Here is a 26,502-nt window from a genome sequence, read left to right on the forward strand (position 1 = left end):
GTGCTGGTTGGGTGTTCTCACTTCGGTAGTACACTGCATATAAACCCTGGAGGGTAGAAATAACAAACCAAAAAAAGCAGTTATCAAACACTTTTTTGAGAAAAGATAGAAATGTGGATCAATAAAGTGTTAAGGACTAACAAATTCTCAATTTTTTGTTACAATTTCTTTGAGAGAGTGGTACTCTAAGTGGGAAACAAGTCCCCCTCAATTTTTTTCCTCTTTTTCATTCCTAACTCCTGTCCTTTCACCTCTAACAAAGCTTCACAATGAAATCTTACAAAGAGAAATTTACCTACTTTCTTAGAACCTTCCCATAAGAATAAAACAACCTTCTGTAATGCTCTCAATTGTCTGCATGACTTGGCTGTAATTATGAAGAACATGGGCTTAACTTAGCAATTATCCAAGAAGTCATAAGCAGCTTCTTATTCCCCTAAAAAAGAGAAACATTCCACACTTAATTTTGTATTCTATCACTTTAAACTGACCAATCTTTTATGTAAGAGTCACATAATTTTAATTTGAATATATTCTTTGTTCCTTTTCCTTCGATATAATTTTACTGTTAATTTCATATTTCAATCAGGTCGTACCTTTGAAGTGTTTCAATATTGACTGAAAAATCAATCTTTTAGGGAACTGAGGATCATTTTATTTAATTAGGTTCTTCCTTATAAAGTTGTTAATTTACCTTTATTTGAGCATTTTCATACAAGAAAAATGAAGAACTGAATAGGGATGAAAAAAAAAAAGAATTCCTAGAAACTGCTTCAGGCCATCCATTGTCCATAAGCAAATGAACTATTATGTAAAAATATTTAATTCAAAACCATTTATTGTCTACTATGTGTAAGGCCCTGTGAATTCAAATTTTAAAAAAAGGAGAAAATCCTTGTCTTTAGTGAGCCTAGAGTATCTGTATCAAAAAACAACAAAAGTGGAACTTTGAATTTCGTTTAATTCATGTTAATAATGAGAAAAACCTGCTAAATCAAGAACACAATTAGAGAGAAGTCAATACTGGTAATTTATCTCAAAAATATGTCTTCACTAATAACCTACATATTGTTGCACTAAATCTCTGATTCTTCCCTATCATCAAGTGTACTTCTCTGAACATGGAATCATAAAATCTGAGGTTGGTCAACCAATTTATTTCATACTTGAAGCAGCAGTCTCTTATCCAACATCCTGGGCAAGTGGCATCCAACTTTCATATTGTCAGAGAGACCTAATTGTCTACCAAGGCAGCCATTTACGTGTTCCTTTTGGACACCTTTAAATGTTAGCAAAAATGTCCTCAGAACCCTAATCTTCCCTTTTGTAACCCAAAGCCATTGGCCCCTATTCTGAGGCTTCCCACCTTTAAAAGACCTTTTGAGTTCTGCCATACTTTTCTCTGAACTAACCTTAAACTCCTCTCTTTTTATCTTTAGTAAAGCATTGTGACCATCATTCATATCATACAATATGTAGTCATCAGTGATAAGATCTAAGGTATATTTTACCTTTGAGACAATGTACCTTTACTGACATTTCAATTTTTTGTTCATAGTTAGCTCACAATGTGATTTTTTAAACCAAATTCTGTCCCACACAAAATTAAAATTTTATTGCATTTTGGATGATACTAATGAACTTAGAGATTCTCAAAACATGCTATTCTATCATCAAAAATCCTAAATGTTAGGTAAACTTTTTTTCTGGAATAGTTTAAAATGAACTTTGAGATTCTCAAAACATGCTATTCTATCATCAAAAATCCTAAATGTTAGGTAAACTTTTTTATGGAATAGTTTAAAATAAAATCGTTCTTCCCACCTTCAAAGTGCATTATTGTTTTGGGATATCCCTTCTTTTATAGAGAAAAATTCTTGAGTTCATTCAGAGGTCTGAATGTTATAGAATGTGCTTCCTTCTTCCAAATGATATGACATTTTGTGACAAATGACAAAGTGAAATGACATAGTAAAGGGAAGCATAATATAGTTGCATGTTTGGGGTAATTTTTGGACTGAACATCAAAATGGCAAAATCACAGGCATTTTAATGGTCAAGTGACTTTCAAAGGCAAACAATATAATTCTGTATTGGCGCTAAAGATAAAAAACAAACGGAGCTTTTTTTCCCCTTCAAAATCAATTGCTCTTGTTAATGGATTCTGATTTTTCTTTCATTTCCTATTTACCAAAGGAGGGCTGGATATTATTTTGAGGATTTTATTTATCTGAGAGTTCATTTACTTCACTCTCAAATAATTCAACAGAATGTGTGTATACAACTCTCTCTCTTTGGGAATCTGAATGCAACAAGTTTCCATGGTTATTCTTCAGTTTTATATTTTAATGGGCTGCTACCAATGAGGATTGATCTTATATCGTGTATCATCAGTACCTTCAATTTACAGGAAAACTTAAAAAAACTATTAACCTTAAAAACTGGGATTTCATATTTTTATTTGCTGAGATTAATTTTGTATAAACAAGTGTGACAAAAGGGAATCTCTTTTTACGTTTCCTTGAGAATTCTCTTTTTGGTAGGGAGGAGAGGAAGAACTGCCTATTTTACTGAACAAATTTTCAGAAAATGGGAGTGTTTGACTCCCATTGATAAGTTGATGTTCAGGACCTATCCTGAGAAAGACGGATTGTAGTCTTATGCTTCACACGTCAGAACATGCACATTATCACTAAGGGTTTCCCAAAAACTAGTCAGCAACTTATTGCAGTATTACTCCGGTGAACTTCTTGGGCTTGTATAGTGAGACCAGAATTCAGAACCCCACACCAGTATAAAAATTGTACTAAATGTTTACTAAAATGTTCTCTATGGTGTTAATTGATCTTTGGAAAAGGAGACAGTGGAAGTTATGTAAAGCACAGAGGACATTCTTATTGAGTATAGAAATGACACAGTGAATATATATTTGAATTGGAAAATATTTTATTTGAATAGTAAATAGTTATACAGTTGAAACAGTTCTATTGAAGCATTCTATAAATAGCTAACAATTAAGAAAATAATGTGTGTAGAAAAGAGATTGCATCTAAAAGTAAGAGCTGTCAGTTGTACAAGAGCTGTCTGAGCCCTCCAAGCAAATGGTAAGGTTGTATGTAATCGCTCAGATAGGTATAAAAGTTAAAACTTTTAGCAGATCCCTTTAGAAAAAGACCCTCTTCTAAAATGCACAGTGAAATGTCACACGTGGCAGGAAAAAAAGCGCATCAAAAATATCTGCAATCAAATAATATCATAATTTTCATAATATAAATAAATAGTGAATAAATAACACTCATAAATCAACATATACATTTAGAGTAAACTCATATGGTCCTACCTCAACAAAGATTATCAAACGAAAAAGTTGACATGTAATATTAAGGCAATTCTACAGCATACTCTGAAAACTTCCCTCCCCTCCCCCTAAAAACAACCCTGAAACAAAACAGCAATTCAAGGCATTTGTGGCTATACTAAAGAAAACTCTTTTTTTAAGCAGTTTGATTTGTTCACATACAAAAAGATAAAGCCAGAATCCAGCAGTTCACAAGCCATAATAAAGCTAATCATGTGGTAAATTCAATTTACAGCCTGTGAAGTATAAAGGCATTATTCCTTAAGATTGACTAAAAACAACCCGTAGGCTAAATACATATAGAGAAAAGAGTAGAGATGGGTAGAAAGGAAGAAAAAACGGAGACTTTCTAGAGACCGTCAACACATCGAACACTAACAGTAAAAACAGTTGTTTTTCAAAAGGATTCAGCAGGTACATATTTTGAGCTTCCAGAAAATCCAAAGGGAAGGGGCAAAGGAGAAGGGTTAGGGAGGAATACCAACGAGGAGACAAAAGGGTACAGTTTTTTCTTCTCTCTTAACAGAAATAAACCAGCTCTTACGAGAACAAGTTAACTTGGAGAAAATCAAGGAGAAAAAAAAAATAAATCACAACGGGGTTGGGGAGAGGATGGGGTGAAGAGTTGGTTACCAGCACGCTACGAGATCAAGACAACACTTTTCACGTTTCAGTTTTCACCACCAGCGCGTTTCATTCACGAACGCTAAAAAGCAGTTTGGGGAGGAGCAAGAGGGGAAGGGCTGGGGACAGATTGATGGACTGAAGGACCGACGGACGGGGCTCACAGTCTCTTTGTGGTTCTACAAGCGAAGGCACACTTCTTGAGGGGCTGGGGAGTGGGGCTATCTATCGGGGCGGGGGCGGGGGTGGTTGTTTCTGACGGGAGAGAGGGGTAAGCTTTTTTTTCCTTTTCCTTCCTCTTTTTCCCTTTCCTTCTCCTTTTCTCTCCTTGCTCTCCCCGCGGCGGTGCTGAACAGACTCTGTCTAGCAGGCGGGACGCACAGGCACCTGCAGCAGGATCACCTGTCTGTTCTCCGAGGGGTGGCATTTGTTGATGTGCCGCGTAAGCCCCGGCGAGCTGTAGAAGGTGGCCGGGCAGTATTTGCAGGGGAACACCTGGGCCGCGTGCAGTAGGCGGAGGTGGCGCTCCTGGCCGCTCTTGCTGGGGAAGGTCTCCCCGCACACAGGGCACAGATGGCATTCGGCGGGGGCACTCATGTTGAGGGGATTCGACACTTCCCCTTCGCCCCCAACTTCCTTCCCCGCCTTCTCGGTTGGTGGCAGGGGCTGCAAGCCTTCGGACGCGGGATAACTGGGGTAGACCAGCAGGTCGTCGGGCTGGGCTGGCAGGGGCGGCGGCGGCGGGGCTTGGGGCGGCGGCGCTCCCTTGTTCTGCAGAGCCTGGTGATGCGCCAGCAGGTGCTTCCTCAGGTAGGCCTGGCGACGGAACTTTTTTCCGCAGTGGTGACACTCGTACAGCCCATCCTCAGAGCCCGACTCCGACACCCCGGGGCTAGGCGTGTCTCGGTCGCTGCCGCCCGCCTCCTTCGGTTCGCCCCCCACCCCCGCCTTGGCCAGAACCTCGTCCGCGCTGCTCTTGCCCTCGGCCGCTCGGGCGCCCCCGGCTGGCGGAGCCAAGGTGCCCGCGGCGGCGGCGCCGGTCCCCGGAGCGTGGTGGCCGCCGGCGGCAGCGGCTTGGGGCCGGGGTTTGTGCCAGCGGCGGTGGGAGGCCAGGTTGGCGGGGCAACTGAAGACCTTGTCGCACTCGGGGCAGCGGTACTCCACGCGCACGATGCGGGAGCACTTATGCTGGGCCAGGGCGAAGGGGTCAGCGTACTCCTCCTTACACAGCTGGCAGATGAACTCGCCCAGAGGCCGGCCCCCGCCGCCGCCAACGCTCCCGCCGCCCGCGCCGCCGCCCGCGCCGCCGCCGCCCCCCGCGGCCCCGCCGGCTGCCCCCAGCCCGGCCCGGCCTTTGGGGGGCTCCACAGGGCCCTCCTTGATCTTGAGGCCCAATACAGGCGACGTGGTCACCTCGTCCTCGAAGTGCAGCTTGCGGATGGCCTTGGGCTTCTTGGCGGCCGGCGCTTTGGCCGGCTTGGCCGCAGGAGCACCGGGCTCCGCCGTTGGCGCGGGCGCAGGCCGTTTACTCGGGTGCCGCAGGGAGGCGGCGGCGGCGGCGGCAACGGAGGCAGGGCCGGGGACCGCCAGCAGGTTGCCGGCTGGCGGGTGGTGGCTACCGGCGCCCCGGCCCCCGCCCCCAGCTTCCGCACCGGCCGCAGCGGCGGCGACCGAGGAGAAGGCGGTGCCCATCTTGAGGTCGGCAGGGGCGAAAAGGAGGGGGTCCCCGCCGCAGGTGCCCCCCCCACTGGCGCCCCCGCCCGCGCCCCCGCCCCCGCCGCCCAGCAAGGCTGTGGGTGTGGGGAAAGACTCGGCGGAAACCGGCGAGCCCAGGTTGAAGCTGCGCTCGAAGTACTTCTTCTTCTCGTGCTCCCGGCTCACGGGCCGCGTGGGGCTGTACAGTGGCGCCGGGTAGACCGCCTCGGGGTTGCCGAACTGCACGGGCTTGGGGCCCGCGGCCGGCGGCGGCGGCGCGGGCAGCTCCCGGGGAGGCAGCGGCAGCGGCGGGGGCAGCAGCAGCGGGGCCGGGGGCGCGCCAGCCAGCAGCGCTGCCGGAGCCCGCTCGGAGCCGGGGAGGGGTGGGGAGGAGCCGCCGCTGCCGCCGCAGCTGGAGAAAAGCAGCAGCTCCCGGTCGCCGTCCTCGCAGCAGCGGATCCGGTAGGAGACGGGCGTGGACTTCTTGTTTCTTTTCACCAGAAATCCTCGGGGCATCTTTGGGTTCCTGCGCGGGGCGGGCGAGCCCGGCCACTGAGGAAGGCACTGGAGGGGGCGGCGTAGGGATGCGCTTTCTCTGGCTCTCTCGCCGAGAGCCTCGGAGCGCACTCTCGTCCTTGGCTCCTTCCTCTCTGGCTGGTACCCGGCTCTAGCTCAGCGCCTCCCGCCGTCTTCGCCCATCAGTCTGGCTCCGCCCGCAGTAAGCAGTCGCGAACTCCTTCGCTCTTGCCTGCCTGCCGGTGTGATGTCTATAGGACGTGTCTGTGGTGTGCCTTTTTTTTTTCCTTCCGTACCCCCGCAAACACGTCCCTGTTCTCCCCTGCCTGCCCAGATAGCAGCACTCTTTTTAAGGGGGGGAGGATGCCATTGTTCTCGCCTCCCGCTCCGTCCGGAGCCAATCAGCGCTTCCCACTGCTCCTATGGATTTGAGGGTGGGAGGGTAAAGAGTGGTTTGAAAAAAGGGGGCAGGGACTTAGGGGTTGCTTGGTAGGTATAGCAGATGTACCTGAGGGTGTTTTCCCCCTTTTCTTTTCTTTCCATCCCTCCCTCCGTCTCCCCCCCGCCCTTTTTGCCTCCTATTTACTTCTGGCCCCTCCTGGATAGAGGCACACGCCTGGCCCCTCCTCTTTTCACGGTCTGATGGTTTTCTATAGGAAGGCACACGTGCCTTGGCTTTGTGTCTCTCCTCCGGGGGGCACAGATCTGCCAAATGGAAATGTCCATCAGCATCACAATGAGCAGCATCTAAAATCGGTGGGATTACCCGCAGTTCTGGAGCAAAATAGCAACAAAGAAGAAGAATGGCCCAAAATATGTCAGGAGGGTTCAATATGCAAACTGAAGTGGAGGGCGAAGTTGAAGGGGGGGGAGGGGGGACGAGGGGAACGTGTAATTTGAAAGAGAAAAAACTGAGAAAGATGGTGAGGAGGGCAGTCAAAAATGTGACATCAGAATTGTTTAAGAAGTCAAAGATAGAGAAGAAATCATTGTACTTGAAAAATTAATAAAATTGGAAAACCTGTGTATCATACAGCAACACACCGAATTCAAAATTGACTTCTTCACCAGGGTAGCAACCCAGAAAATTCCTCAGGGAAACATCAATTCAAGTGAAAATGGAAATACTGGTATTTCTGCTAAACTAACTGAAGGGATTTAGGAATTCAGACTATCTGAATTACTGAAGTGAAATATTAGTATCCACATCATCAACTCTTTTTCTCTTTAAAAAGTCTTAATTAACTTCAAGAAGTCATTTCATAGTACTTTTTGAGACAAAACAGGTGGATTAGTCAAAATCGTCTTTTCTGCTTTCAAAAAGAACTTGCATTTTGAAACAGTTTTTTGGGGGTAGAGTCTTACCAAAACTTCTTATTTCCTGTATCTTTATAATGCCCTATTAAATAGCTCATCGTTTGTGCAAAGTTGCCCCTCCGCTCCCTTACTACACAGTCATTTCATTTATCCAAGTATTTGCGAAATACCAAAATTCACATACATATCAATCCATTTTGATAAACTTCTTTTAAATTATCCTTTGCTGCCTCATGCATTTTAATTCAGTTCGTGCATTTTGTCTGCTGTTTGACATCAGATGCTAAATCAAGGGGTCTAATCAAGTAGCTAAAAAATAAAGGGCCTGTCTGTCTCTGCACAGTAGCCTCCCAGAGCCGTGCCCCTTTCACCTTTGTGAAGGAAATTAACCTCCTTCTATTGAACACGAACCGCGGCCAATCTGGACGAGAAAGAGACGCGTGCTGCAGGGCCGAGGAAGGGGGGGTGGGGGAAAGAGGAGGGGTGAATGGGGAGTAGAGGAGAAGGAGGGAGAAATCTGTCCACCAAGACAAGGCAATGGCTTTAAAGAGGACCGGCTGCCTGTTTTACACCAGCTAAATCGTAACAGCAAAAAGAAGGTAGTCGGTTTGCGCCTCACCCCGCCCCCTCCCCAAAGCGGTGTCTGAAACAATCTCGCAAATTCTTGTAATCCTCATTACTATCCACACCATTGGCTTGAATTTTGGGGTAACTGTTGAAGAGGTTCCAGTGAAGATAAACTCCTGGGTGACAGCCTTTTATGTAGAAATAGGTTACAAGATCCACAAATGTATTTCTTAACATTATCTAAAATAAAAGGATTAAATCCACATAAGGTGCAACAGGGCAAACATCCTTTTTTTTTTTTTTTTTTTTTTTTTTTTTTTTAAACTAAGAGAAAATAGAAATTTTAAGCATCAGTAATTTGGGTTAGTTTGTCTTGACAAGAGCTTTTGTTTGTAACTGATCTCAGGGTAGGTATTTTTTTTTCCTTCTGAACAAATCCTAAAAAATGTAAACTGACCACCGGTTTTACAGCGTCCATAAATGCAACAGTCTTTGACTTATATATAAGAAAACTTAATATCAGTATGATAGTCATTTGTTGATTTGAGATTGGAGAGCTTTTAAATGTCAAAATGTGTAGAAAACAACCATTATGGGAATATAATAGTAGTCAACATGACTTTTGAAATATTAACCCCAGTTAATGGCAGCTCTGTAAAATATCATATCCAAGATTTGATAAATTTAAAAATCTTAAATTTCCAAATATTTCTCTTCAGATGTTAAATGCCCAATCCTTCTTTCACTCTTTGACTAGTCTTTCTTCAAATCTAGAAATGGGAGAGGTTTCCGTGGCTACCTGCCCCAGTTTTTCCTAATTACAGATTTCACCTGGATTGCTGTGTAATACCAGTATTCAGAATCATCTTACCCTTCAGCAGTACACCATATTTTGCATCACCCATATAACGCTGTCATTCATTAGATAACCAGGTAAAATAAGTCACCTTGCAAACCTCAAAAAAAAAAAAAATTAAAAGAACACCCATTAATCTAAGACCAGCAAAAAAAAAAAAAAAAAAAAAAAAAACACCCCCTCTCTGCACACAGTGAATTCAAACAGTGCTATGAATTAACCAAAGAAAATCTATTGAAACCTATTGAGATACTTAGATTCAAAGGATCTGTTTCTTTTTGTTGTTTTCCTAGCTCTAGTCAGCCGAAATAAAAACTGCTTTCAGTCTTTTAGGGTAAAGATGAATTGAGACTTGAAAGGTACAAGTATTTCTAAACTAATTTTACAACCCAGGGCTGCAAGGAGGAAAAAAAAAATGTCGCAAAAAAAAAAAAAAAAGAAAGAAAGAAAGAAAAGAAAGCCTTCAAAACAGCTGCAGCAGATTGTGTTGACTGAGAGAAGCTGGGACTTCTTCTGTACTTTTTTTCTTTTCAGTCTACATGTGTATATGTTTTATTGACATAAAATACAGATATTTATTTTACTCTCTGAATGGCAAAGTATCAAATCTCATTCTGCCATCATTAAAATCTGTTCCTATTCACTTAATATTTGCTTTTATTTCTTTCTGTAAATCGTGGGTCAATTTTTTGCCATTTGAGGGCTCTTGAGGTTAGATCTGAATTAGTCTTTATCGCTTTCTGGTTAGCAGGTTTCCAGTAGGATTGAGTGTCGTTTTCTTAACAACCCCTCCCCAGTTCTTAATTCTGGCTGCCCACGTTACTTTTCCCAGGGATACCTCAAGCTGGAAGCCAAACTATACTGGAATTTGCTGTAATGCCAGGGCTCCCAACTCCCAACTTTATTCCCTGTACCCCTGGCTTTTTCTTTTTATTCCTCCCTCCCTCCCTTCCTTCCTTTCTCTCTCTCTCTCTCTCTCTCTCTCTCTCTCTCTCTCTCTCTCTCTCTCTCTCTCTTTCTCTTTTGATGTAGAGTGGTGGTGGGAAAAAAACAGATGCGGTCTTTTACTTTTCGCACTACAGACCCTAAAGCTGGGACGGTAGCATAAGAGTGATTTTGTTTGTTTCATCTCTATTCTCAGTCAATGAACGCCTTATTTTTATTTATTTATTTTGTTACTAGCCCCACCCACCTGATTAAATCATTGGGGTGCAGGAAACTTTCTAACGGACCCTGGGAATAGAGTGACAGGAGGATTTTTAGCAGAAGTACAGCCTTGTATTAACGTCCAACTTAGCCACTTAAGCAGATGAAAAATCAAGCCCAAAGGGAAAATTCTCTAGTTTTACCGTATGCAACTGGCCGAGGTACCTTTTTAAAGGTAGAGAGTGCACCGGTCTGGCTAGTACCACCTCCTTCCTCTTTAGCATCGAGCTAAAGGGGGAAAAAAAGATGACTGGAATTCCCCCCCCCCCAATTTCTCCCGGTTCTTCCAATAGCCATGTGCAAGAAAACGTAGGTTGCAGTTAGAGGTTCATCAGGTTTTCTAAGACCTATTGTAGCAAAAACTATAAACAATGGGCTATGTTGCTAATGTTTGACCCAGGTCGAGTTGAGACCCGGGAGAGAGTGTATTGTGTTTGGAGGAATTAGTGATTGTTGTGTCTGTCTGAGGGGCACGCGATCGACACGCGAACCCTGCAGCCCCCATCTCCTCCCCCTTTGCCTCTATTCACCTTACCCTCTTTCCTCATTCCCCCGCCCCTCTCCTTTGTTCAGCATATTAGCATAAAGCTGCTATGGATCTCCCGTTTAAATAATTACACACAAAAGAATAGTACATGAAAGAGAGAAAACAAGAAAGAATCCATGAGGCTGTTCTATTCCACCCAGCTCGGGGGGGGGGGGGGGGGGGGGGGGGGGGGGGGAGGGAAGAGCTGAAGTATTTTCCATCCCTTAAGTTTCAAGTATCCCCCTGACAATCTGCTCTGCTCCCATTATTCTGCTTTGGGGTGATGGGAGAGAGACCATTCCTTTTATTACACAAAGTATGTCTGTTGGAGGAGTATTCTTCGGTAAGTAGAGCACTTATGGCTGTTTATGTCTACTTCAGGTAGGAAATTCAGGAAAGATAAGGCCTAAACGCCAGAAAGTCTGAGCAGCAGAAAGTTTTGTTTTTTCATTGTGAGGTTGTCAAAGGACAATCTTCAGTCCTAATAAGATAAATATGAGCACACAACGACTTGTACTAAAATCGTAGTTCTGGTTCCAGGAAGGACAGGACAAATTGGGAACCCTTTGTGATTGTCCAACAATTTAAATAACTTTTAGCACAAAGAATCATGGTTGAATTTTTCTTAACCTTTTCAGCGACTGCTGTGCTATCCAGTAATTCTTCAAAGGAAAGGGAAAACAAAATTAGTAAAAACTCAATTAAGAGAGAATATGGAAATACCCAATCACCTTTCACTTTTTTCCTCCCTATAAGGATAAGTGACAGAATAACTTGGATTCATAGCTGGCCAGATACAAGTATACTTTCTGCTGGTAATGAGGCTCCTTCCTTTCTTGTTCCTTCCCTTGTGGTCCTGAGATGAGTGTGTGTGTCTGTGTGTCTATGTGTGTTATTTTATTTGCCTAGTGTGAGTGTATTTGTTCAGTGATGTGTGCTTCCCTGCCTCCCTGGTTAATGGGGGAGCAGTAGATTTGTTTCTATTAGCATTAGCATACAGCTGCAGGTTACTCCTCCCCCATGAGCAATGTACACTTTATCCAAACCTTATCATCACTTCTTCTCTCAACCAGAAAACAATCAACAGCTTCTCACACATGGCTACTTTCGATCCCTCTCTCATTCTTAGCTAACACTCTTACATGCACATACTCCATTTTAGAAGCTTGAATATTCATAGGTATGTTTTACATTTTATGAAGCACAGAACGTTCACCTGCCTCCCCTCCCCTTTTTACTTCCTGTGTTATTTAGGTATAAAAAAGCAATAACAAGGCATTATTGGAATTAAGTTGGTCTCCCTTTTCATTAAAGCTAATAAAATACTCTCAGCAGCAGTGCTGAAGCTCATTATGACATGTATTCTGTGGGGGAAACATGACATAATTGATGTATATGATATGATTAAAATGAACTTTTATTTGTTATAGAATCATTTTCACAATATGGTCTAGTAGGCCTCACTTCTATTTGTACTTCCTAAATTGTTACTAATAGTAGAAACCAAGAGAGTGAAAAGCAGGGCAGGCATTGAAATTTTAATGCAGATTTATTATAACTGATTGCTTTTATAAAACAGTAATCCTGTCACCCAAAACTCCTTTCATTTTATGTTGCTTTTTCTTCAGTGAATAAAGCTTTTTATCTTTTTGGAATTCTAAGTAAAGCCAAATGCATACAAAAGACCCTCCCCAAGTCTTAATCAACTCTTATTTCGCATCTCTGCTCCCACTACTTCAAGAAATCCCTCCTCAAAAATCTGATGAGTATTCATTAACCTTATAAATGTACATCTGCTTACAGAATAAACAATTAACCTGAATATGTTTAGACCCACCTACTTAATTAAGATATGGTATTTGAAAACATTTAAAAGATAATGTTGTGTAGTGGCAGAGAGCTGGATTTGAAGCTTGGGTGTCTTGGGTTCAAGTCCTTCCTCTGTCACAAAATGGTTATGGATTGTGCAAGTCCATTGGCTTTTCAGTGCTCCAGGTCATTTGTCTAAGACATTAAGTTGCAGAGGAGGTACTTACCTGAAATGGTGATGTGATTGTCCTGCTGGAGGAGTCCTCTCTACTAAGGAAATCAATCCCTCTAAAAGGTGGCAAATGGAAATGTAAAAACCGCCTTCATCAGGTATCTAAATTAGTTATATTATGTTGATTAATCGGTTTTCTAGCCATAACTTTATGTCAAGAGTATCATATTTCCTATGTTAACTCATAGTCACAAATTCTATTACTATTCAAACATAACCTTTATGGTAATGTTTGTCAACATATTATAGGGAGCTGCAACTGAAACTTTGCTAAGGGGAAAAAATATGTTAATCACGTATACTAACCTATTCCCAGGCTTTTCATGGACTTAAATTTGTGTTAAATTTAAGTTTTCATTATAAGTAATATGTTATGGCCATTCACCATTTCATTATTCTGTTTATATCCATATGGCTAAATTAGAATTCTATTTATTAACTGATGAAAAGGTAAATATCTGGTCCTTACTTTCAATTTCTACATATATTCACATAAATCTTATTAATGAATAACTCAGAAGAGTTCCCCTTACTGGATCTTTTGCTGATTGCACAAATTGGCCTGACTTAGGAAAACCAGAGTATAATGTACTTTCATGTGAAGTTGCTGCCCTCGGAAAGGGGAAGAATTGAAATGGGGAGGGGGACAATATCAAAACTCTCTGGCATCTATAACATAAAAATGACTAAATAGCTTTTTTTTTAGAAAAAAAGTTGGAAACTTGTAGAATTATGTGATCACAACTGTGAACTTTTTCCTCTCTCTTAATAGAAGCTTAATTTAATTTACTACTTCTAATCATAAAAAGAGTGGTACTGAAGATTTGAAAATACTTAGTGGCAGGAAGACTAAAATCCAGAATGAGCTGAAGCTTTTCAAAAATTTTAAGGACAATAAAAAGACATTTTAAAGGTATGTGTAAAGTGGCAAGAATAACAAAGAAAGGGTAGATCCATTAGTTGAAGCAGGTGGCATTTCTTTTCCCGTCAAAAGCATAAGTAGCCTACTCCTTATTTTGAAATAGTAGAACATATTCAGTCAAGGAGGAGTTGAAGAGCATGATAAGTGAAGCCATAGTAAGAATGTACCTTCTGAGTTCTTTTTAAAAATTCAAATTTCCTGGCCTCAATTAATTACTCCCTGTGATACTGGGGAAAAAAGACTTGAGGATGTGATTTCCAAAGAAATCTTAAAAAACATGAAATGTCAGATGTTTGAAGGTGGTCGAATGTCCTTTTTTTCTCTTTCTTTTCCTTCCTTCCTTTTCTTTCTTTCTTTCCTTCCTTTTCTTTCTCTTCGTTTCTCTTTCTTCTTCCCTCCTCTCCTTCCCTCCTCTCCTTCCCTCCTTTCCTTCCTTCCTTCCTTCCTTCCTTCCTTCCTTCCTTCCTTCCTTCCTTCCTTCCTTCCTTCCTTCCTTCCTTCCTTTCCTCCTTCTTTCCTTCCTTCCTTCCTTTTCTTCCTTTCTTCCTCTCTCTTCCTCTCTCTCCCTCTCTCTTCCTTCCTCCTCTCTCTTTCTTTTTTGTATTGAAGGAGGCAAGGGTGATTTTTGAAATCAATAGAACAATGAGCACAATATAGATTCCTAGTAAACTTCAGAGATTGGTTGCTTTGTGTGCACTTAGAAATGGAAGCAGTGAGCACTAGATGCCAGCATGGGTTCACAAAGAATCTCAATGGCAAACTCATTCTCACTTCTTTATCAGGAAAATGTATTTACCTTGTGTGTCTGTGTATGTGTATTTTGCCTCCCTATCTCTCCTCAACAGACTATAAACCCTTGGAGAGAAAGCTCTTGTTTAATTTTTGTTTTGCTTTCACTGTATCAAGCACAGTGTCTAGAATATAATAAATATGAAATAATTAAATACCTGCCAATTGATTATGAATATAATATATATCCATCTGATTTCAACCAGGCACTTAATAAAGCCTGTCATGATATTTTTTTTTTAGTTACTGGGAAAGAGAAATGTGATCTGGATCATATATAGATCAAGATAGTTAAATGAAGTAGCCCAAACAATATGACTTAACAGATACTTCCAATGACTGAAGGACTTTGTCAGCAGCACTATCAGGTTTAATATTGTCCTCAATAACTGAAATGGACAACACACACATTAAAGTTGAGGGTGATATAGAACTTGGAGAGATAATAAGTACTCTGAATGATAAAATCAGGATCCAGAAAGATTTTGATTAGTTGGAGTAATGAATCAGACAGAAACAGAGAAAATTTAACAGGATTAAATGTAAAGCCCTCCATTTTGGTTCAGGTAATTAGCCATGCAAGTACAGGATGGAAAAGAGCTAGCTTTCTAGCACAGGTATGAAGAAGTTTTCAATTGACTTCAGGCAAATTATGAGTCAACAGTATAATGTATTTACCAATAAAGCTTCCAATTTCTCAATAAAGTATATGAATAAAAGTGTCCAGAACAAGTGGAGCAAATCTTGATGTACTTTGTGATAGGTAAGTTTGTTACATTTAATTCTGGGTGACACATTTTAAGAGAAATGTTGACACATTGAAGTATGTTAATATTTAGTGAAGGGTGACTAGGTTTAAGGGTACTTTAAATTATGTCATTTCATTTGAAGATTATGGGAACTAAGGATATTTAGCCAAAAGAGAAGATTTACAAGAAAATATAATATCTGTCTACAAAAAATGAAAACTCATTGTCCAAAAGAAGGATTTGCTTTATTCTGTGCTGTTCCAAAGGTTAGGAGCAGAATCATTTGGTGACTGGGAAGAAAAATACGGACTTGATCTGAGAAGATTTTTACAATCAAAGCTGTCAAAAATGGAGTGTTTCTGTCTGCATTTATGAGGTGCATATCACATGTTAGTATGACCATTAAGTGTATTGTAACGGGAATTTACCTGGGGAAGAAAAGGCTGGACTAGATGACCTCAGATGCTCTTCCCAATTTCAGACTCTCTGAAAAGTGTTTCTACTTGATCTAAATGTTTCATTAGGTCCAATAAATAGAGGATAAAAGCAAATGAATCCAATTTTGAGCTTTACTTGTTGAATATTCAATCAATAGTACTATATTTCAAAAAAAAAAGCATCTAAATGAACACTCCTCAAGTAATAAAACTAACCATTCTGTGTACTAGTTCCTAAGTAAATGTGTATGTTTTATTATGTTGACTTAATTCACTTTGTATGCTAAGGACAAGATTTCTGACAAAATATAATGGGTAATATTTATTAAAGAATTTCCTTTTCAAACACAATTTAATGAAAATTAAACACGTCCATTGCATTTCAATGTCTTCTACTCTTATTACATTTATTAAATACCTAAAATATGCAGCAGATGCTCTCAAGGAGTTTGAATTCTATTAGAGGAGACAACATGTACTCAGTTGAGAATAAATCATAATTTGAGGAGAAAGGAAGGAGATTAGAAAGGGAGATAGCATAGAAGCTTTTTCTTGAAAAAAAGAAAGGGATTCCAATAGGGGGAGCTGAAGAGGGAATTTATTGTTGGCAAGATAGATGAAGTATTGTGTTGTGAGTAACAAAGAAAAATTCTGTTTGGCTGTAACATCGAGGAAATAATCCTAGAAGAACAGGCTGGGGCTAAAAGCCAAGGTGAGGAGTTTGTATTTTTATTTCATAGGCAATAGGGAGCCACATAAAGTTCTTGAGAGGACTGACATGGTCAGAGCTATGTTTCAAGAAAATTATTTTGGCAATGGATTGAATGGATTGAAGAGATACTTCAAGATGGTTATTCAGTTAAGAAGCTGTTGAAATAATCCAGGTGAAAGATTATGACCATGGAATAGACAAAGGGAGATGAAAGTTAGAGATACTGTGGGAAATGGGAAGACTGAAATGGCAAGCAAGTTTCCAAGGTTGGAATTAAAAGGATGATGATGATACCTTAAGCAGAAATAGGGAAATTAGGAAATTGGGAAAGATAAGTTCAGTTTTGAGTCTGAACTGCTTATTGAATATGTTAGTGGAGTTGTCTGGCAGGCAGTTAGCAGTAGGAGACTAGATAGAGCTCCGTAGAGAGATTGAGGCCAGAAATTTCGATCTGGGTTTCATCCATTTAGATGAAGCATCCTGTGGTTGCTGGAAGAAATACTAAGAGAGAAAATATAATTCAGGAAACAGCTTTGGAAGAGGGAAACACCTATGCATATGGGTGGACTATGCAGCAAAGTAGACTAGTTTACAGATGTTTTATACACATATGTATATATATGTATGTATGTGTTCATGTATGTAATGTGTTATACACGTCTTCAGGTTGTTTCTACTTTTAGGTTTGCATTTTCCATGTGAGACAAAATTTCTGTTACTGGGTAAAACTTTATACAACTTTTCTCATTCCAAAATATTTTCTGATGGAAATTAAACAGTAGCTAGGTGGCACATATGATAGAACACTTGTCAGAAAGAAGTTCAAATCTAGCCTCAGACACTAGCTAGATGATCCTAGCTAAGTCACAATATCTGTCTGCCTCAATTTTCCCATTTGTAATATGAGGATAAAAATAGCCAGAATGCCACAGTTGTTATGAGGATCAAATGAGATAATATTTGTAAAGCACTTTGCAAACCTTAAATTGTTATTGTTGGGGGCCCAGCTAGTGTCCGGCCTAGAGTCAGGAAGATAATCATCATGAGTTCAAAGGGGGTCTCTTTCAAACATTTGTAAAGCACTTTGCAAAACTTAAAAGGTCTAAGTGATACATTGCTGGTGGAGTTGTGAACTGATCCAGCTATTCTGGAGAGCAATTTGGAACTATGCCCAAAGGGCTATCAAACTCTGCATATCCTTTGATCCAGCTGTGTTTCTACTGGGCCTGTATACCAAAGAGATCATTAAATAGGGAAAGGGACCTGTATGTGCAAGAATGTTTGTAGCAGTTCTTTTTGAATAAACTAGAAACTGAGTGGTTGCCCATTAGATGGAGAATGGCTGAATAAATTATGGTATATGAATATTATGGAATTTTATTGCTCTGTAAGAAATGATCAGAATAGAATTTTAGAAAGGCCTGGAGAGATTTACATGAACTGATGCTAAGTGAAGTAAGTAGAATCAGGAGATCATTGTATACAGCAAAAAGATTATGTGACAATCAACTGTGATGGATGTGGCTCTTTTCAACAATGAGGTGATTCAAGCCAATTCCAATATTCTTGTGATGGAAAAAGTCATCTGCATCCAGAGAGAGGACTATGGGGACTGAATGTGGATCACAACATACTATTTTAACCATTGTTTGTTGTTGTTGTTGTTTACTTACTTGCTTTTTTCTTTCTCAGTTTTTTTTTTCTTTTTGATCTTTTTTTTTGTGCAGCATGATAAATGTGGAAATATGTTTAAAAGAATGACATATGTTTTACCTATATTGGATTACTTGCTGTTAAGGAAAAGGGGTAGAGGTGAAGGGAAAGAAAAAAATATGGAACACAAAGTTTTGCTAGAATGAATGTCAAAAATGATCTTTGCATATATTTTGAAAAAATAAAAAGCTATTAAAAACTTAAAGGTCTCTATAAATGCTAGCTTTCAGGATTATTATATGTAAACAGGAAATTTAATTATGCTACTGGCAGTGATTAAAGTTTTAACTTAATTGTTCTTTTTTTTTTTTTAAAGGAAAATCAAAGAAAAACATTTTCTTTTTCAATAAGTACTAATGAGTGACATGGTGCAACACAGAAAAACCTGGGTGCTAGTTCTAACTCTGCTAATGACCTTGTTCAAGTTTTTTCATAGAACCACAGAATAATAAGGAACTTGAGAGAGTTAGTCTAATTCCCCTTGTTTTTCAAGTAAGGAAACTGAAGCCCAGGATGTTGCTATTAGTGTTTTATAATCATTGTCATTATTATATGAAAAAAAGAAAAAAAAAAAACAAAATAGTGGCCACTAAATTTCACAGAACAAAAGATATAATTCAAATGAAAACAATTTTCACATAGAAAGAATTCAGTTTTATTCCTAAAATGCGCATTATTAAACAAATTTTCATGGTGTTTCTAAATGTTCTCTCCGCAGTACTATCGCAGTACTTACTCCACTGATCAGGGCTAACAAGCCATGTGCCACCTACTGGAAAGTTTAAATACTGCAGTTTTTAGAAATCACTGGAAAGGCAAAAATCAATACAAAGACTATTTAGTACAAGACTTAACCATTAAGTTCCATAGTCAAGATAACATAAAGAGCCATAGTGATGTGGCCAATGAAACTGAAAATGTGGCTTTAACTAAATAATCCCTGGCCATGCATACATCGGCAGATGGTATTTATTATAGTGCAGATACTCAAGGATGCTTTTTTCCACCTCGGATTTATAGATCGTTTCTTCAAAGAATTTTTGAAGGTATTTCTTCGGCTTTTCAAACAGGTTGATTTCCTCATCTACTATTTGTAGAACTAAATTTTCCATGGAAGGAAGTTCTTCATTCTATAAAATATGGACAGAAATAAAACACAGAAATGAATTTGAATTTGAATAGGAATGAATTTGGAAGGTAGATCATATTAACATTTCCTAGTAAGTTAGATTATATTTCACTGTATTACAATGATAAGCTATAAAATTTGTGAATAGAAGGGAAAATAATAACATGTTAACATGGTTCTTAGGGATTAACAATTAGCCATGGATGAAGAATGGTCCAAACAACACAGAAACAAAACTGTAGTAATTGCTTCTTTATTTAAGAAGAAATTTTTGTGTTTAAAAAAAGTGAAGGGTTTTTTTTTGGCTTATAAAATAACTTTATATTGGCTATCTATTTAAGCTGTATTTTTAATCCTTTCTTTTGTCAAAGGTTAGAACACAGATTAAAATATCAAATCACTTTTGTAGAGTAAAGATAGCCACACAGATAAGACAAATCAGGGAAACAAAATGTTGCATTTTTAATGATTATGAAATCATAGAAATCCAGAATTGAAAGATACTTTAACTGTCTCCTTTTATAAATGAGGAGCAAGTTAAGATTTAGTGAGGTTACATGACTTACTCTATAGTCACAGAGGACTTGTAGGACTTGAACCCAGTTCCTTTCTACAATATTCCTAGCAAATAGTCACCAAGTTTCAATTAAAATCTTTAGCATTCAAAGCACTGCTATTTCTCACAGAATTTTTACTTAATGGCCATTTAGTCCAAATGAATTCAAAAGTAATGCCCACTATAACATTCTAAAGAAGGATGACCATCTACTTCTTGCTTAAAGACTAATAAGGAAATGGAACCTATTATCTCTAGAGATAACCCATTCTATTGTAAGCTGGTTCTTTTAGCATCCAGTACTCCTTGTTTGACTTCTTGGACCAAAAAGAGCAGGTCCAACCACTCTTCCACATGTTAGCTTTTCACATATTAGAATATAGTTAACTGGTTCCACTTGAGTTTTCTTTTCTCCAGACTAAATATAAATAGGCCTCATTATATGTTAGACATAAGCCCTTGTTCTTTTCCATACACTCTCTAGCTAGTCAATGTCTTTCTTAAATCACTGTGCCCAGAAAACACTAGTACAGTTGTGATTGGATCAAGGCTAAGCACAGAAGGTCTATTTTCATCTCTTTATTCCTGGAAGCTTTGCCTCTCTCTCAATGTAACCCAAGATTGAATTAGCTTTTCTGGATGCTATAATCACACTGTTTATTCATCTTGACCTTATAGCTTACTAAAAAATAGTCCAAATCCTTTTTTCTGACACACTGTTCTCTAACTAGGCCTCTAACTATATAACAAGTACCAACTTGTGAAGTTGATTTGCTGAACCTCAGTTTAAGACTTTACAGTTTTCCTTTTGAATTCATCTCATTAGATTCAGCCCAATTTCTAGCCTGTCAAAATTCTCTTCCAGTCTATCTTCCTGTGTGTTAGCAGTCCCTCCCAGTTTTGTGTCTTTTGCAGATTTGATTAGCATGTCATTTATTCCTTTATTCAGGTCCCCGATAAAGATGTTAAACAACACAGGGACAAACAATTCAGATCTGTAATTATCAGATAAACAATAGATTTTTTTCCTTCCATAAATTTCAGTTGATTTTTAAGACATTTATATTTGAAATTAATCATACTTTTTTCAAAGGCAAGTTATGAATGTTTTATTTTATGCACAACTTAAAATAAATGTTTTCCTAAATCTTAAGATAGAATTCTGGCTGAAGATGAGTTCTTATAGCACCAAAGAAATATGGATTCGTTAGTATTGTTAAAAAATGATAGGTTGTGCTAATCATGATAGTAAATTATTTAAAAACTGCATTAAAGTATATAGTACTGCATATTTCAATGTATGTTTTGCTCTACTTTGAAGCAATCATGGATTAACAGTTCTTTTTTAAAAGAAGTTTTATGTATGGTATGGAATTTTATTTTAATTTGAAATTTATTAAATGTAAGAGCTGACAGGTCTCCAATTCTAAGGTTATTTAAGTATAAAGCAATTTCATATGTCCAACAATATTAAGTAAAGCGATCAAATTCAATCCAATAAGCCATTATTGATAGCCTAATGTGTGAAGACATTGTGTTAAGTGTTCATAGGCTACAAAGACAGAATGAAAAACAACTCCTGGCTTCAGAGAGCATAATGGAAATTGCAGTGGGGGAAGCCTCATATCTAAAGTCACCAGATTCTGATGATTCTGACACTGTAACATCTTCCAAGTCTCTCTATTCTTCTCTACTTCTTTGTCAGGTTCCTCAAACTATTTTTGCTCTAATTTGGGTGCTTATCACTTTTTGTCAGAATTATTGTGATAATCTCCTAATTGGCCTTCCTGTTATTAGTTTCTTCCTTCTCTAATTTATGGCCAAATTACTTCCCTAATGTAAAAATATGGCCATGTCATTCCCTAGTAAAAATATCCCTAGATTAACAATCAACAAACATTTTTCCTATACTTAGTAGGTACCAGGCATTGTGCTAAGTGGAGCAAAGGTGTGCAAATCCAAAAGGCGCTTACATTCTAACATGGGGAAACAATGTGTATACAAATAAGTATATACAAGATACACAAATTTTATACAAGGTTATCTTAAAATGGAAGGCAGTAGCAACAGGAGGCTAGGAAGGGCCTCCCATATAGGGCATTTAGCTAAGCTCTGATGGTAGCTAGAAATTCTAAAACATAAGGGTGAGAATGCAGTTTTTAAGCATGGGTAAGTAGCATGGAGAAAAAAAAGGGGGCATTATGTGTGAAGGTCAACAAGCAGGTTAACATGGCTGGAGAAGATTAGAAAGGTAGGAAAGACAAATTATGAAGAGTGGCAAATGCTCAAAAGAGAAAATCTATTTGAACCTTGATGTAAAAAGGAACCGCTGAAGTTTACTGAATAGGAAGTGGCATAGTCAGACATACACCTTAGGAAAATTAAGTTGGCATCTGTGTGGAGATTGGCTTGGAAAGGAGAGGAACTTAAAGGAGAAGATAAAATAGGAGAACATTGTAATTGTCTAGGTGAGAAGTGGTGAGAGCCTGAATTAGTATGATAACAATGTGAGTGTTGATTGCAGGATTTGGCACCTGATTGGCTACCACTGAGGCTGATGATTAAGTTTCAAACCTGAATGACTGGAAGTATGAAGATGTAATAGTAAAATTCAGAAGAACGAATTTTGTGTCAAAAATAATAATGAGTTCCATTTAGACATAGCAAGTTTGAGTTGCCTATAGGCCATCTAGTTAAAATGTTCAATGGGCATTTGGTAATTTGGAATTGGAACTCAAGAGAAACTTTTTCACACACACATGTACATACATATGCATACATAATCTATTTACATGCATAGAAGACATAGTAATTGAATTCATGGTGAACTGAATTCACTTTTATGAGGTCCCAATGAGAGAGTATAGAGAGAAAAAAAAGAGGGCCCAGGATAGAACCTTGGCAGATATACCCACAATTACTTATTAGCATAGTACCTAGAATATAGTAAGCACTTAATAAATGCAACTTAATTTGACCTGACATGACATGAAATAGATGAAAATCCAGCAAAAGAGCATGAGGAGCAGCAGTCATACCAGTAGAAGAATTCAGAAAAAAATTGATAGTCAGTGTTAGATGCTGCTGTAGGGCAGTCAAAAAGGATATAAGAACTGGAAAAAAAGTCATTAACTTTAGCAATATTTAATAACTTTTGAGAGAAAAGTTTCAGTTGAGTACTGAATTGGAAGCTAGATTATAGAGTATTTAGAAGAGAGAGGAGAGGAAGTAGAGGCAGCAAGTACAGATAGTTTTTTCAAGAAGAGGAGAGGCAGGAAAGAGACAGGAGAATGAGTAACAGCTAACAGGGGTAGTAAGATATAGTGAGGTTTTTTGGTAAGGATGGCAGAGGATTCTTTTATTTGTAAGCATCAGGTAAAGGTCCAATACACTGGAAGATACTGAAGATCAGAGAAAGAGGGATGAATGTAGGCAATATACTGGAGAAATGGAGAGATGGCGGGGAGGAGAATAGAATCAAGAATTGACTTGGATGTAAAAGCCACATTTTCAACAGAGACAGGAGGAAATAGTGGTAATAAAGTAAAAGAGTTTTAAGCCTTCATTTTCTTGTAAAAGTATGTAAAGTTCTTGGTAAAGTATGAGATGAAGTCCAGTCCTTAGCTTGAAGAACAGGAGGTTTGGAATAGTTGCTGTGGTGAATGGAAGAGAGGGTCAATTAAGGAGAAGTAAAAGGATTGTTTTGCTGCCCAGGCAGCCTGATTGATAGTAGGTTACATAACTTTGCAGTGGACCTAATTAGCACAGTTATATGACTTCTTTGGCTCTGTTCAACGGCAAGCAAATGGGAGCAGAAGAGGCAGATAGTGGGAGTAATGTGGGGTTGGAGTTTGACAAGGCATGAGCAGCAACAGAACATGGGATGAAAAAGCAGAGGAGAATTCTGAGTTACTCTGATTAACTAACTGTCTAATTGGGAAGGAGGCAAGTGAAACCATAGCAGGGTTGACAGGATGGGAAAGTTCTGAGGGAGAGAAATGTTGTTAAGATGAGGAGAAAGAATGGATTTAGGAGGAGTAAGACATAGAGGAAGGTGGGATAATAGATTATGATCACATCAATGCAGTTCAGAGGTATGGCTTTTTTTTGTTTGTTTGTTTTATTTTTTTTATCATGGAAACAGAATACTTGTGGCTGATGGAAGGACCAATGATACATAGGCTGCAGTGGAGTAGAGAGGTAGGTTGTGGGACCTCAGTAGTCTAGTAGCTAGAAGGTTGGGTATTTGAGAGAATATAAACAACCATGAGATAGTTCATTGTCAAATTCATTCTCTATCTCTGATGAGTCTTTCAACTTATTATTGAGAGTAAATTCTAACATTTGAATAATTTATTTTTAAGTCTTTTTAAATGTAGCTAGTTACTAAAAGCAAGTACTAGTGGAATTTAAACTCTATTCTTGGGGAAGGGGGTGTAACAATGTCAATTTGTAAAACAATTTTGAAACCAAAAATTGCTAAGTAAAAATTTGTGGGAAAAAATCTGTCTCTTTAAATATAGGATTATAACATTTGTGAATGCATCATTATATACACCTGTACATACCTAATGATTGGCTTTAGAAGTGGAGTTGATCTTAGAAATGAAATACTATAGTGGATATAAAGGTAAAAATCTAAATGACTAGCAATTTCAGACTGCTTATAATTTACAAGTAATAAGATAGTCACTTCTTTTACCTCTTTGGATGCTAGGATTTGACGGAGTTCTTTCTTAAGATCAATAAAACGATCATGAAAGATGGCCATGGACCAAGGTTCTTCGAAGAAGCTGGTTAAAAAAGAAAAAAAAATTCATTATCCAGTGAACCTCTCATTATCACTGATAAAGTATTTACCTGCTTTTTTGCCTTTATAAATTACAGTTCTGGACCCATCACGATCGTTTGTTCATAAAATGCCTCCCGCAACAGCATGGTCAATCAATTTTTTTAATGGATGTTCCTGATGTACAGCCAGCTTCAGTAATTACATTTAAAGTGGTTTAATTCAGAGCTGTGGCAAGACCCAGTGAAGAATCCTGATTTTATCAGAATTTAAAAGCCTGTAGACTTGTAAAGAACTGTGTCTCCATTATCTGTCCTCGTTTGAGAAAAGCAGATTGCAGGATTAGCTGAACTGCTGCATAAACAAATTAAATTTGTGTAGACAATGACACAAATGTTGTTCATCATTAAGGTTTCTGGATTAATAATGACCAGAAAACAGGCCACCACAGTTTCACAATATGTTCTTCACACCAGTGCACGGATATTTAATTGAATCTCTTCCATGAGAAAAGTTCTTTTTAATATTTACATATTTCTAACTTTTTATAGAAAACTGCTTTAATGAATAGTTTCTATCAAGAACAATGTGATGATTAATTTTAAATAGTTAACATTTATAAATATAAATAGAGTCAGTTGGATGGCCAGGAACACTTATTTTTATTTGAACTTCCAGTAACACAAAATGTAAGTTCTTCAGAGCATCAGAGACATGTTAACTAAAGGAGATTTATTTTTCTTAGAATGCATGTGTATGTGTAATTCCCATTAGTGTTAATAGATATCATGTGTGAGAGAAGACTAACCCTCCCCCCCATAAAGAGTTGGTGTACTGGGATTAAATAGATGAGCATTTCATATTTTCTAAACTTTAATTAATAGTCATCTTAGTTCAAAAGAAATTACATAAGAGTTTGAATGATGATTATACCAATAACAGATATATTTAAGAACATTTTATCCCATTCTCTATACTCCTGCCAAATGTGAATTGACTGCTGTGTGTCTGGGCTATTGTATAGTGCCTGATTGGCTTAGGCTGTAGTTACATGCCAGCTTTAGCAAGACTGAGCAGGCATTTTAAACTCTCTTTGTGATCAACTATTTAGAACCTATCTTATTGACCAGGAGAAGTTCTGATTACATTGTCAAGATGGTCAAAGTAACCAACCTGACTGTGGATTGCACATATTCCACTTTGACCTGCAGGCTCCTAAGCAAAGGCAATGTATTTTCTGAAGAATACCTACCAATGGCTGGAACGAAATACTATTATTGGAGAATGAAAAACATTAGCTTTCGGAAAAGTAAATGGATGGACTGTGTAATATGCATTGGAGTTGTAAATAATAATACTAGTTATGGAAAGAGGTAATCACATGGACCACAATGAAAATGGATGAACGTTGTGGTTATTTTTATTATCCATCTGTTCTTTAAAAGTTCTTTATTTTTTTTCTTTAATATGTATTCATTCATTCATTTCATTTAAACTAGCATCACTGTCTTAGATAATAAGTTCATGTTATATGGATTATGACCAATGTATGGATCCTAAAACATATACATGTATATAAACAAGAGAGAGTATGAAGAAAATGCTTATTGTATCTTATTTTCTACTTCATTTCACCTAGAGTAAACAAAACATGCTTAGTACATGTTATTTACTGGCTGAGATGGAATGTTTTTCCACTGTCTCAATTATGATACTGTGAATGATTATGATATTAGAGTAAACAAAACATGCTTAGTACATGTTATTTACTGGCTGAGATGGAATGTTTTTCCACTGTCTCAATTATGATACTGTGAATGATTATGATATTAGAAGGCCTTGGTTTCTCCTATACCTCTCTCCATTTCCATTTGCATCTCTGTGTAACAGGTGAAAAACATTTAGCAGGTCTTTTGGGGAAAGTATCAAGTTTTATTTTTTAGTAAAGTGTTTTCTACCAAAAAATGTTGTGAGAAAAAAAACTTAACCTGAAAAAATGA

The 26,502-nt window shown here is 38.6% G+C and overlaps 2 protein-coding genes across 3 annotated transcripts in view; both read right to left on the bottom strand.

Moving 5' to 3' along the window:
- Nucleotides 1-3,586: 3,586 nt before the first annotated feature.
- On the bottom strand, nucleotides 3,587-6,505 carry INSM1 (INSM transcriptional repressor 1). The gene has a single exon (XM_031951047.1). It carries the CDS (start codon nucleotides 6,191-6,193, stop codon nucleotides 4,346-4,348), a length of 1,848 nt encoding a protein of 615 aa, XP_031806907.1. The 5' UTR covers nucleotides 6,194-6,505; the 3' UTR covers nucleotides 3,587-4,345.
- Nucleotides 6,506-18,918: 12,413 nt separating this feature from the next.
- Nucleotides 18,919-26,502, bottom strand: part of CFAP61 (cilia and flagella associated protein 61) — a 324,804-nt gene continuing 317,220 nt past the window's right edge. For both annotated transcript variants that reach the window (XM_031951049.1, XM_031951048.1), the window contains 2 exons: nucleotides 24,416-24,506; nucleotides 18,919-19,158 (listed from right to left, as the gene is read on the bottom strand). In XM_031951049.1, coding sequence (XP_031806909.1) covers nucleotides 18,958-19,158; nucleotides 24,416-24,506 — 292 coding nt within the window. In that variant the 3' untranslated portion in view covers nucleotides 18,919-18,957. The remainder of the gene's footprint in view (nucleotides 19,159-24,415; nucleotides 24,507-26,502) is intronic.

Source organism: Sarcophilus harrisii, chromosome 2, assembly GCF_902635505.1.
Source record: "Sarcophilus harrisii chromosome 2, mSarHar1.11, whole genome shotgun sequence".
NCBI lineage: Eukaryota > Metazoa > Chordata > Mammalia > Dasyuromorphia > Dasyuridae > Sarcophilus > Sarcophilus harrisii.